The sequence below is a fragment of the Narcine bancroftii genome, chromosome 3, assembly GCF_036971445.1.
Source record: "Narcine bancroftii isolate sNarBan1 chromosome 3, sNarBan1.hap1, whole genome shotgun sequence".
NCBI lineage: Eukaryota > Metazoa > Chordata > Chondrichthyes > Torpediniformes > Narcinidae > Narcine > Narcine bancroftii.
Window position 1 is genome coordinate 212,141,093 of NC_091471.1, and position 13,232 is coordinate 212,154,324.

Below are 13,232 nucleotides of genomic sequence, written 5' to 3' on the forward strand. Positions count from 1 at the left end.
TTCCCTCTCAGCCAGGCCTCTCGGATCAGAGGGTTCTTTATCTAAAAATGATGGAAACAAATGATGATTGAGTGTGTCTCTGTCCCAGAGCCGGTTTTGACACTAAAGAGCAGTGAAGGATCTCCAGAAGGGATGGGAGCATCTTCTTCCTGAAAAGCTCACGTAACAAATCAGAGAAGAATTTTGTAACTTGCCCTTCTTCGGTAGGTTCTGCTAAGCCAAAGATAAGCAAATTCTATTGTCTGCTCCGGCTCTACTGATCAACAACTTTAGTCATTAACTTTAAGTTACTTTCACATAAGCTAGAGCAGACATCTTCTAATTCAGTAACACATTGGCTTAGATATTCAGAAGCGTGTTCCAGAGATGACAAATGTTGACCATGCTTCTCCACTAAAAACCGGATTTGATCAGTTTTGACTCCCAACAAGCAAAAAGAAGCAAGGAAGTCAGCAGTATGTTGATCCAGTAGGGTAGAAATAGCCTCTATTGTTAGGCTAGCAGTCGCTTATTATTTTTACGGATTTCCCACTTTTTGTAGTCATTTTGAGGCAAACAAGAGAGAAAAAAAAAGAAAGATACAAAATATACAAAACTTTGGTTGAAAAATGGAAAGGTAAAAAGTGGAAAAAGACAGGAGCTCCTAATAGTTGCATCTACACCATATTGTAACTGGCCTGAATTCCAACAGTCCATGTTTTCAACCCACATTTGCCACTAATGATGTATTCACCTTCCTGGGTCATTATATCAAGGAGATAGGGATGTCAAATACACATTTGGAATCTGGACCAGCAAGAGGCAAGAGAAGGTGAAGCTGAGAATGGATAGCAAAGGAGCCATCATCCACCCACCCCCAGTGTTCGACATTGGATTGAACTGGTATTGGTATACGTTGGGCAGCCAGAGTCTGTCAGAACTGCAACAAGCCAAGGCACATGGCTGCATAATGCAGTGCTGTCATCTGCAAGAACTACAAGCAAGAAGGCCACTAAACAAAGATCTGTGCAGAGAGCAAGTTGTGTGAAACAGGCCATCTCTACACAGCCTGCCCAAAATGCAATGCCACCAATGTACAAGCAATAAAAGGGGAAACCTGAACCACAGTAGAGACCCTGGTAAAGACAGCGATGAAAAATAGTGATGTGACCCCACACACTTCCACCTCCAAAGCCCAAAATCCAGCCATGAAGCCAGAGGCCCTTCCCAGAGAGGCAGAGCCAATGGAGGAGAGAGCTGCAGAGGAAAATGGTGTATTGTTAAGAAGCTAAGGAAACCCCCAAAGAACTCCACGAAACAAACTGATGACTGATAGTGCAAACAGTAGTAAGAAAAAGGTCAAGGCCAAATAGAATCCAGCAACCACTTGTCGTCTGAAGATGAAACCAGCACAAGCATCTGACAAAGCCAGAGGAAGCACTACGATGGATGTGAAAGAAAGGAGGACAACGGGTTACAGGAAAATCCAATCAAGGGAAGACCATGAGTCCATATAGGAGCAGAAGTCGGCTTCTACTTCATCATGAACTGATCCATTCTACCACTCAGCCCCACTTCTTTGCCTTTTCCCCATAACCTTGAACACCCTAATCATTCAAATACCCATCAATTACTGCCTTAAAAACACCGCTACAAATCCAAATATTACTGTAACGCACCCAGTGACTGCACATTCCAGCAGACTAGGAACTGCTCAGAGGCCATCAACCCCTGCTCTATGGCAGACCAGGAACTGTGCAGAGACTGTTGAATCAATGTACACATGTAAACAAATAAAGAAATGTTAACAAACTGACTGCGATACAGAAAATAAATATTCTGTAGCGAACGAAGACACAGTAGTCGATGTGAGTCAGTTTAACTGATTTTACTGGAGTTATAAGGACAACCCCCATGATTCTTTGCTACCCCGGGACCATTGTGACATCAGCCTGGAGGGCTGGAAAGACTCCCAGTGTCTCGGGGCTCTTAGCCCTGTGCAAGCCTGCACCTCCATGACCCAGTTCCCTTGTGGATCAGCGCAGCCTGCTACAATTCAGTAATAAATAATATACAAAGTGAGAGTCCTAAAATAAGTCTCTAATTGAGTTTGTTATTTCAGAGTCTAATGGAGGGTTAGCAACTGTTCTTGAACCTGGTGGTGTGAGTCTTGTCGCACCTATACCCCTTTCCCGATGGCAACAGTGAGAACAGAGCTGATTGCTGTACTCACCAACAGCAGCATTCCATGTACATTTTCTTGATGGTGGGGAGAGTTCTTTTTAAACTGGGCGGTGTCCACTACCTTTTGCAAGAAATTCCAGCCGGAGGTACTGGTGCCTCCAACACAGGCCATGATACAGCTGGTCAGCACATTTTCCACTACACATCTGTTGAAGTTTGCCAACATTTTCAATGACATAACTCCTGAGAATATAAAGGTGCTGACATGCTTTCTTCACTGACATTCGTGTGTTGGGTCGAGGAAAGGCTCTCCCAGGAATTTAAATTTTCACACCCTCTGCATCTCTGATTCCCCCAATAATCACTGGATCATACAACTGAGGATTTCCAATCCACCATCGGCTCCTTGTTTTTGGTGACGTTGAGTGTGAGGTTGTTATTAGTACACCATTCAACCAAGTTTTCAATCTCCCTCCCCTATGTTGACTTATCTCCATTTTTTATATAACCCACTACCATGGTATCATTGGCAAATTTGTAGATATTGTTATTGTAATACAGAGCCACACAGACATAGGTGTATAGTGAGTATAGCAGAGTGCTAAGAACGCAGCCTCTGGTTCTCCAGGAACCAATGTAGATTGTGGAGGAATTATTCTTACCAATCCTCACAGATGTGGTGTGGAGGGGAGGAAATCCAGGATCCAATTGCACAGATCTTGGGAGTTTGATGATCAGTTTTGAGGGGATGATGGTGTTAAATGCCGAACTGTAATCGATAAAGAGCATCCTGATATATGCATCTTTGCGGTCCAGGTGTTCAGCGCTTTGTGTAGAGCCAGTGAGATGGCATCTGCTGCAGACCTGTTGTTGTGGTAGGCAAATGGGAATGGCTCATCCCATCTAGAGTCTGCACAGTGGAGCAGGATAAGACGTGTTCATGTTTGTTTTTCCCCAAAAAGTTCACGGGGGGAACTTTGTGATCTGCAGCCTTAAAAATCCTTTTCCACTGGTCTGTGTGATACCAAGGTCACAGAGAGCACGGCCTCCCAGACTTACTTTTTTAAGTATTTTATTTAAATGTCTGTACATGTATTAATATCCAAATACAGAAATAACGATCATATATTTCAAATCAGTTGTACAACAAACCTGGTTACCATAATATCACCACTATTCACACAACTTTGCCTTCTCTATATCATTATTTAGTTATTCTAAGGAGTTAGCAAGGTTTCATGAGATTCAGGGAAAACTTTATAAATTAATACCTACAGAGTATCATATTTACTCCTTAAATTATATGTAATTTTCTCAAGGGATATACAACTATATATTCCGTATGCCATTTTTCCATTCCTAAATGGGAATCTGATTTCCATGTCACTGCTATACATTTTCTTGCAAATGCTAATGCAATTTTCATAAATTCCTTTAGTAAAGATTCAATTTATAATTTTGGTCTTATTGCCAAAATATTACCCAATAAGAAGAGCATTGGGTCTTGTGGAAATTTAACTCTCATAACTTGTTCTAGAAATTTTCCTAATTCTATCCAAAATAATCTCAAATTTGAACATGACCGCATTGAATGCAAAAAGGTACCGATCTCTTGACTAGACCTAAAATATTTATCTGATAAATCTGATTATATATTTAAATTTTGTGGAGTAAAATACAATTGATATAAAAAATTATATTGAACCAATCTATATATAACATTTATTATATTTGTTATGCTATCATAACATAATTCCTGACAATTTTTCTCCACAATTCTTATATTTAAATCCGTTTCCCATCTCTGTCTAGATCTACGAATTCCCTGCTTCAAAGTTCCGTTTTGCAATATTATATACATAACAGATATAAATTTCTTAATAGAGCTATGGCAAATCAAAGTTTCTGTTTCACTTATTTCAGGCAATAACATTGTTGGACCTAATTTATGCTTTTATTTGGTAATAAAATGGTGTATTATTTTGTATCACATATTTATTTTTTAATTGATCAAATGACATTAAATTTCACGCTTCATAATACTCTACTATATTTCTAATCCCTTTAGAAAACCAAATATTTTAAAAGTTGATTATTCATAGTAAATGGTATAAGTCAATTTTGAATCAAAGGCATTTTTATTAACCTAAAATTCCTTATTTCTATTCATTGTTTACTTTATTTCATCTATTAATCAGATGCTTCAAAAGTGGTGTATCCCTGTCTCCAGATACCATTCTAGGTTCCCATTTATATGAAATCTTCTGTTCTATCTGTCCATCTCTATCTTAATCCATGTTGATTTTTCTCCCTCGTCAAAGAAAGAAGCAAGTTTGGAAGTTGCAGACCTCCTAATTTATATTTCCATTCTAATGTTTTCAACAAAACTCTCAACATTTTGCCCTTCCAATGGAATTTTCTTACATATTTATTTAATTTCTGAAAAAATAAATTGCAGAAAAAACTCTTGGAAATAGGTTCATTTTTATACAATTAACTCTTCCCAATAATATTATTTATAATTCCACCCTTTTTTAAAAATCTTCATCAATTTTCTTAAGTAAAGGGTTACAATTCAACTTACCTATATGTTATTTAAATGATTATCTACTCATATCCCTAAATATTTTATTCCATTCAACGGCCATTTAAATTGAGAATCTCTTTTACAAGGAGTATTTATCACCTCCAGTAGGGTGCATAATCTCCCTTTTATCCAGATACCATTCCATATTCTTTTAACCTCAAATATAATTTGTGCAATGAATTTTCAGTTCCATCAAATAAATTATTACATCATCTGCAAACAAATTAATCTTATATTCCTCTCTTCCAACTCTAAAATCTTTAATTTTAAAATCCGACCAAATCAATTCTGCTAACAGTTCTATTGCTAAAATAAATAAAGCTAGAGATAATGGACATCCTTTTCTAATAGATCGAGTTAAATAAAAAAACATGGGCATATGTCCATTTGTTACCACTTTAGCTTTTGGTCCATTATATAAAATTTTAATCCAATTTGCAAATATTGGTCCCAATCCAAATTTATCAAATACTTTAAATTTAAAAAAAAAACATTCTAATCTCTCAAATGCTTTTTCAGCATCTTGGCCCACTGCTACACTTAAATCTCCTCGATTTGTGCCAAAGGTATTATACTTATATAGCCACATTTCTACTGGTTTTCCCTTTTTAACAAAACCAGTCTGGTCCATGTTTATTAATTTCAGAAAATATTGACAACCTATTCACTAATAATTTTGCTACTATTTTATAATCTGCATTTAACCATGAAATACGATGCTGGTTTTAAAGGGTCTCCATTTTTTTGTTATTACTGTTGTTATTGCCATAGTAAAAGATTCTGTTAAGGTATGCGTTTCAGCTGCCTATCCTAACACTTCCTTAAATTGAGGAATTAATAAATTCTTAAACTCTTTATAAAACTCAGGTGGGAATTCACTCATATAACACTCATACACATATGATGCACACACACCTATAATGCACCCGGTGACTTATAACTTAGTAATGAGTTCAATGCTTCCCTTACCTTCACTGCTCTTCTAAATTTAATTTTGTTAAGTTCATTTATGACAAAAAAATTATCTATTTTATTATCATCATTTAAATATTCTGATTGATACAATTTTTTGTAAAATTGTTTAAAATTTTAATTACTTTCTTGAGGTTTATAAGTAATTAAATTAGAATAATTTTTAGTTTCAATAATCATTCTCAATACTTGTTGTTTTTAACTGCCATACAAGAGCCTTATGTGTCCTTTCACCCAATTCAATTAAACTCTGTTTAATTCTCATTATCACTTTTCCTATTCTACATTTTTGTAAAGTATTGTACTGAAGCTTTTTATTAATAAACTGTCTTCATTTATCCTCATTTACTTGTCGCTGTAAGCCCTTTTCTAAAGTCATTATCTCCATCTCTAATTGTTCTACTTCTTTCATATAATCCTTCTTAATTTTAGAAGTATAGCTTATTATTTGACCTCCTAAATATACTTTCATTGTGCTCCATAAAATAAATTTATTAACCAAATTGGAATTAGTCTCAAAAAAGTACCTTATTTGTCTTCTCATTAATTCACAAAAATATTTTCTTTTTAATAGCATAGAATTGAACCTCCACCTATAAACTGATTCTTCTCTATCCAACATTGCTATTGTCAATAACAAAAAAGAATGATCGGATAAAATTCTCGCCTTACACTCTGCTTGTTGAATTCTACCTTAAGTTGCGCAGATATTAAAAAGAAGTTAATCCTCGAGTAAGAATCATGCCTATTTGAATGAAAAGAATAATCTCTCTCTTCGATGAATTCTTCTTCATGCATCTATTATATTAAATTGAAATCATTCATTAACAACAATATAGCTTTAACTGCTTCTGTCCTTGTTATTGATCTTGTAGATCTATTTAAAATGAGGTGTAAACAAAAATTAAAATCTGCCCCTCTTAATATAGTTTCATGTGCATTTGCTAAATTTATAAATGTTTCTCGTATAAATTTTTCATCGTCTACATTTGGTGCATATATATTCATAAGTGTTCAATATTCCGAAAAGATTTGACAATGCACCATAACATCTCTCCCTGCAGGAATCAGTAACTACATTTTGTATTTTAACTGGAAGGTTCTTATTTATTAAAATTGCTGTTACTCTAGCTTTTGTTCCCAGAACTTCCTGTCCTCTATTATGGAGGTCTCAGGCAACAACAAGCTAATGACCCTGAGGGAACTCATTCCTTTGGGTTGAATAAAACCTCCGGAAATGATGGCTTACCAGCTGAATTTTACACATCACTATGGGACTGCATAGGTCTGGACCTGCCAAAAGTGTACAATGCTATGCTCCTGGCAGCCAGTATGTCAGACTTCATGAGGAAGGGCATTATCACCCTCATCTATAAACAGAAGGGGAGAAGGAGGATATCTGGAATTGGAGACCAATATCATCATTGTTAAATGTTAACTACAAGATCTTATCCAAGGCGATTGTCAACTGTATGAAATCTGCGCAGGGAAAGGTGATCCACCCAGACCAAATCTAAGCTGTTCTGGGCTGCAAAATCTTGGACAGCCTCGTGCTACTCAAAGCTACCATCGCCTAGATGCAAAACAGGAGGCTGGACCTGCCTGGCCTGCTTGGACCAGGAGAAGGCTTTTGAATGCACAATGCACACATACTTGTTCCCTTCAAAATGTGCTTTGGGGAGGGAATCCAAAATTGGATTAAACTGCTCGACATGGACATCCATAGTGGAGCTCAAATCAATTGGTGGGAAACATGGGCGACATTGCCATCTTCTATTCAGATACACAACTGGACCGCAGACTCATCAGCATCAGCAACCAGAATGAGTCAGCATCAGGCATCCAAGTAAGCTGGAAAACGAGTGAGGCAATGCTCTTTGGTAACTGATTTGAATAGTCTGCCATTCCCTTCACCGTCAGATTTGATTACCTGAAGGTGTTGGGGATCTGGTCTGGTTCATGTTGGATTCTAAAGTGGAAAGGGATCTAAGGGTCACCATGTAAAAGTCACCAGACAACAGAGGCAAGGGCTTACCCAATGTGGCCTTCATGCTGATGACTACCATCTTGTGTGCCTGCCTCAGGTTGTGGGCGGAACCAAAGTATGAGAGTATTAAGTGCCACAGCGTGTTGCGGCTCTACCTGTTGTGAAGGATGGACCTAGCTCTATTGCTATTCAATGCCCCAGTCAGCTGGATATTGCCATACTATATATACTTCGTGGAAAAGGTTTTCCAAACATTTATGACTGCAAGTCCATTGAACAGTGGTGAGGATAGAACATCCTGCAGACACTGAAGGACAACGTCTCAAGCCCTCTGGGTCATATAATTTCTGTATAATAGAAATATCACTCAGAACACCTTGTGCCCGAGATGACTGTGGTGGAGTGGAGACAGTCGCCCAACTCTCTGCAGACTGTGGATTTGCTAAATTTGTCTGGAGAAGGATGCAAGGATCCTCGTCACTGATCATTCCCAGCAGTATCGTGACAGAGGACTCTCTGCTCCATGGCCTATTGCAGGGAATGCATGCAGGATAGACATCCAGAGTTATGGAAGAACATCAACTCGGTGATTGATGCCCTTTGGTCTGCCCGAAGCCTGTTGGTCTTCCAGCACAACAGGATGTTGTGAGGCGATGCTGCCAAATGGCACATTCCAGGCTGCAGGAGGGATGCGATGAGGTTTGCCACAGCCAATACATGGGTTTTGCGAGGCTGAGAATGGAGGGGAAGGCCTTCAGACAGCGGAGGGGGTAGTAACCATAAGGATCCACAGTGGTGATTAGGGAAAGATTACACGAAGGATGTGAGAAGACTATTTTAATAATTTCTGGTGAATAGGTTTATTTTTAGAAAAATGATTACTATGAATCTTTGGTTCTCTCCCTCACCATATCAAATCCTCATAAAGAAAGCAACAAAACCTGAATTTATGCCTGCTTCCCTTTGCTAGTTTCATGTGGCTAGAATCAGTGGTATGCATGTGAATACAACTCATTCAAGGATGAACAGTGCTCCCAATTGACCTTATAGCCCGAAACTACCCATAATCCTCCCGTTTAGATTGCAGTTTTTGTAATGAGGTTGCTGGCTCTGTTAGATATATAAGTACGTCGTCAGCAATTAAATTATTCTTATGTTCCTCCTGATTGGCCCTAAATCATTTTATGTCTGGATCTTGTCCAATAGATTCTGCTAACAGCTCTATAGCAAGGATAAAGAATGCTGGAGCTATTGGACAACCCTGTCTACTGGATCTGGATAATGGGAATGCTGATAATATTTTCCCATTAGTAATCACTTTGGCTTTAGGCACAAATTATAGAGCTTTAATCCAATAACTCAAATTTTCCAACACCTTAAAAAGAAAATCCCATTCCAGTCTGTCGAAGGCTTTTTCCTTACCAAGGGCCACAGCAACACTCACATCATCTCTTGTTTGTGCCAGATGAATTATACTGAGCAATCTGCCACTTACAGGAGGGAATTATAATCAAATTCAGAGAAATTCACAATTTAGGTGGCTTCTACATGGTATAAAATATTTAGGGATAAAGGTAGATAGTAACTTAACGAACTTGTGTAAGTTAACTATCTTCCCTTGCTTAAGAGAATTGGGAAGACTTTGGTAAATGGTTGACTCTCCCAATAACTCTTATTGTCAAGGTCAATTGTATAAAAATGAATGTGTTGCCAAGAGCCTAATTCCTCTTCCAAACACTACTGATTCCATTACCTCAGAATAGTTTTCAAGATGTAAACAAAAACGTCAGAAAATTCCTCTGGAAGGGTAAGTAACAGAGTCTCTGTTGATAAATTATCATGGGATTATGAGATGGGATCTTTGAAGGTTTGAAGCTCCCAGACTTCAATAAATATTATTGGGCAACCCAAATGAAGTTGGTCACCTGCCTCTTTGACGGAGGAGACCAGCCTTCTTGGGCAAAGATAGAGTTGCCTAAGGATGGAGAGAGGATAGCAGAAGATTTTATATATAAATGGAATTGAAAACTAATTTTCGGTGTAAAAGAAGCCCTCTTATTAAAACATATAATTAATATTTGGAATAAAATAAATTAACAAATCAGTACTAAAGGGGGCCTATTTTAAACAATATGAGGTTTCTTTTAAAGAAAGGCTTTTTAAATCTTGATAGAATTAAAATCCTGCTCAACCCTGAAGCCTTTCTTTGATCTATTTAATTGATTCCTTCTATCCTTGCAAATGACTTCAGGAGGAAGTCAGGGGAAAACGAACCAATCCTCATTGAGGACTCAGTAGTGGTGAGAGTCAAGAACTTCATATTCCTGGGTGTCAATATCTCCGAGGATCTGTCCTGTAGCCTCCACATTGATACCATCACAAAGAAGGCTCACGAGTGGCTATACTTTGTGAAGTGTCTGAAGAGGTTTGGTGTGTCACCAAAGACTCTTGTAAACTTCCATAGATGTACCATAGAGAGCATCCTGCCTGGTTGTATCACTGCCTGGTATGGAGGCGCCAACTCTCAGGATAAGAATAAACTCCAGAGGGTTATTAACTCAGTCTGCAACATCACAGGCACCAGACTTCACTCCATCGAGGACATCTACACAAGGAGGTGTCTTAAAAACCTAGCCTCTATCCTCAAAGACCGCCCACCACACAGGCCATGCCCTCTTAACTTTATCATCAGGGAATGGTACGTAAGTCTAAAGACAAGCACTTAGCGACACAATGGCCGCTTCTTCCCTACTGCCATCAGATCCCTGAAAATCAATGAACACAAGGCACTGTCTTACTTTCTTTGCACTATTATTGTTATTATTATTTTATTTTTTATGGGAATGTTGTAAGGTGGTTATAAGATGCATGTTTGCACTATGATGCAACTGCAAAACACCGAATTTCATGACAATAAATTCTGATTCTGAGAATCACTGCATCTCTTTCCTCCCCATCCTCTCTAAAACTTATTAATATGTTGCAGGAGGATATCATCTATATAATATGTGATTGACACCGCTGGGGGGGAGTTGAATGGGTTATAAATCGCAGGAGATTAGCTGTGACAGATAATGGGACAATGACATGTGTTTTGTCTCCTGTCCTAAGTAAATGCAAATTGCTCTCGTGAGTTGGGATGAAGAATATTACACCCACGCGGTATATGCATGTGTGCACCATACGAGAACATTTTTTACATAGTTTAAGATTTTCTGTGCATTATAGGTGTGTGTGCATCATATGTGTGTGAGTGTTATATGAGTGAAAATACGGTACTCAGGAAACTGGTGCAGAGTCAAGCGAAGTTAGGAAAACAAGCAGTGAAGTCATTTAACCTATACAGATTAAAGAGAAGGAGATGCATGCTGTCTTAAAGCAAATAAGGATGGATAAAAGTGGTAATGGCGGCACTGCCACTGGTGCGGACCCGCAGGGAATGTGGAGCAGAGATTCAGCACTCCTGCGAGGTCCAAGTGCCCAGTCAACTGCTGTCAGCTTTGCACAGGCTTTGAACAGCCAGTTAAAGGAGTCGATTATAGTTTTATTTAAAATCCCACAACTACGGATCTGCACCCAAGATGGCGGTGGCTCTGATCGACAGCAGCCACAAGGATTTGCATACTCCAGGGAAGCGGAGGACTGGAGCAGGTCACCAGAAACCAGGGAGATCATTCCTCATCTGAGAAGGAGAAGCAGAGGATACAACCCATGGAATGGTGTCCGTGGCGGCGTATCAGTGAGGGTGCTCTGCGGCTGAAAGACTAATGCATGCAGCAGGCTGCTGGCGACTTGAGGCGAGAAACCTATGGAGGCTGTGCTGCTGCTGGAGACTGTGATCGGGGGACTCGCGCCAGGCAGCATACGGAGGTTGGCTCGAAACTGACTGAAAAGCATACCAGCTATTGGAACTAGCATGCGAGGGGGTACCGAAGGTTCTGAAGGGTTCCTGACCATATGTCGGAGGTTCAAATCTGGAAATCAGTTTGCCAATGGTTTGAACTAGACTCTGTGTGGCTGTGGAAGCACTGGAGGTGAATCTACGGACACGCAGAGACTCTGGGGAGACCATCTTTTGCTTCTCTTTCTCTGACTCTAAGAGAGGTTTCAGGCACTTTCTACTGATGGCGAATCTGTTTGCCTTACAGCAGGCAAAAGCAATTTCATGTAATATGAAACTTTTATAATAATAACAATAAATTGAATTGTGAATAAATCCCCAAGGCTGACGAGTTATTCCCTTGGACCTTGAGTGAGGCTAATGTAGAAATGGCAGAAATATTTAAAATGTCCTTAGCCACGGGTGTGGTGCCGGAGGATTGGAGGATAGCTCATGTTGCTCCGTTGGGCTTCATAAATGAAAGTATTGAGTGTAAGAGTTGTAATGTTATGGTAAAGTTGTATAAGACATTGGTGAGGCCAAATTTGGAAAACTGTGTGGAATTTTCATCACCTAACTACAGGAAAGATATCAATAAGATTGAAATATTGCAGATAAAAATTTCTATGATGTTGTCTGGACTTTGGTAACTAAGTTACAGGGAAAGATTAAACAGGTTAGGACTTTATTTCCTTGAGCATAGAAGATTAGAAGAGATTTGATAGATGCATTTAAAATTGTGAGGGATATAGACAGAGTAAGTGTAGGTAGGTTTTTCCACTGAGGGTAGGTGAAATACAAATCAGAGGACATGGGTTAAGGGTGAAAGCTGAAAGATTTAGGGGAACTTCTTCAGAGAGTAGTGGGTGTGTAGAATGAGCTTCCTGCTGAAGTGGTGAACATCGGCTCAATTTTAACATTTAAAAATGATTTGGGAAGGTACATGGATGAAAGGGGCATGGAGGGCTATGGACTGGGTGGGACTAGGCAGAAAAATAGTTAAGAAGGCCTATGGGGTAATGGGCTTTATTAATAGAGGAATTGAATCCCTTCCACGGAATCTTTTTGAATTGATGAAGCAGGCTCATTGGCATGAATGCTCTAATTTGTGATTTTCTCTGCTTAGTACTTATTAACTTAACCTTTCACCTTGTGGGACCTATTTATATCATTCTATAAGAGTTAATTTCCTTACCTGCACACAGCACAGACAAAACACTTTGGATGATAAGTTTTTCCCAGAGCTGAAACCACCTCACCCTCTATAAATTCATTACAGCTGAAGCACCGTGTTCCATATAGTCTTTGATAATCAGAAGTGCAGATGCATTCTCCTTGTTTTACAAAAAATCCCCCTGCAGCCAAATCAGATCCACATTCTGAAAAGAAAAAAAAACACAAAATTAACTTAAATCCTAGCTTGATGCTTATATTCATTTACTTTCATTTTACTTTTTACTTTCTACTGACAAAATATCTAACAAAGCAACAAAATCAATGTACAGCAGAAGAGATGGGTGGCATGCAGAACAAAATTTGAAAGAAAATAATTCCTGATGTTCTTGCTCTACCTGTAGTTTAACAATATGTGAGGTGAATGAAAACATGAAAAGTTGTTTAAAGAATGGCTATTATAAATTCAA

At 38.6% G+C, this 13,232-nt stretch overlaps 1 protein-coding gene across 1 annotated transcript in view; it reads right to left on the minus strand.

Annotated features, from left to right (window-relative positions):
* ablim2 (actin binding LIM protein family, member 2) overlaps positions 1 to 13,232 on the minus strand; it is a 381,413-nt gene that overhangs the window by 237,521 nt on the left and 130,660 nt on the right. Inside the window, exon 3 of the mRNA XM_069923131.1 lies at positions 12,785 to 12,968. Within this exon, the coding sequence (XP_069779232.1) occupies positions 12,785 to 12,968 (184 nt within the window). The remainder of the gene's footprint in view (positions 1 to 12,784; positions 12,969 to 13,232) is intronic.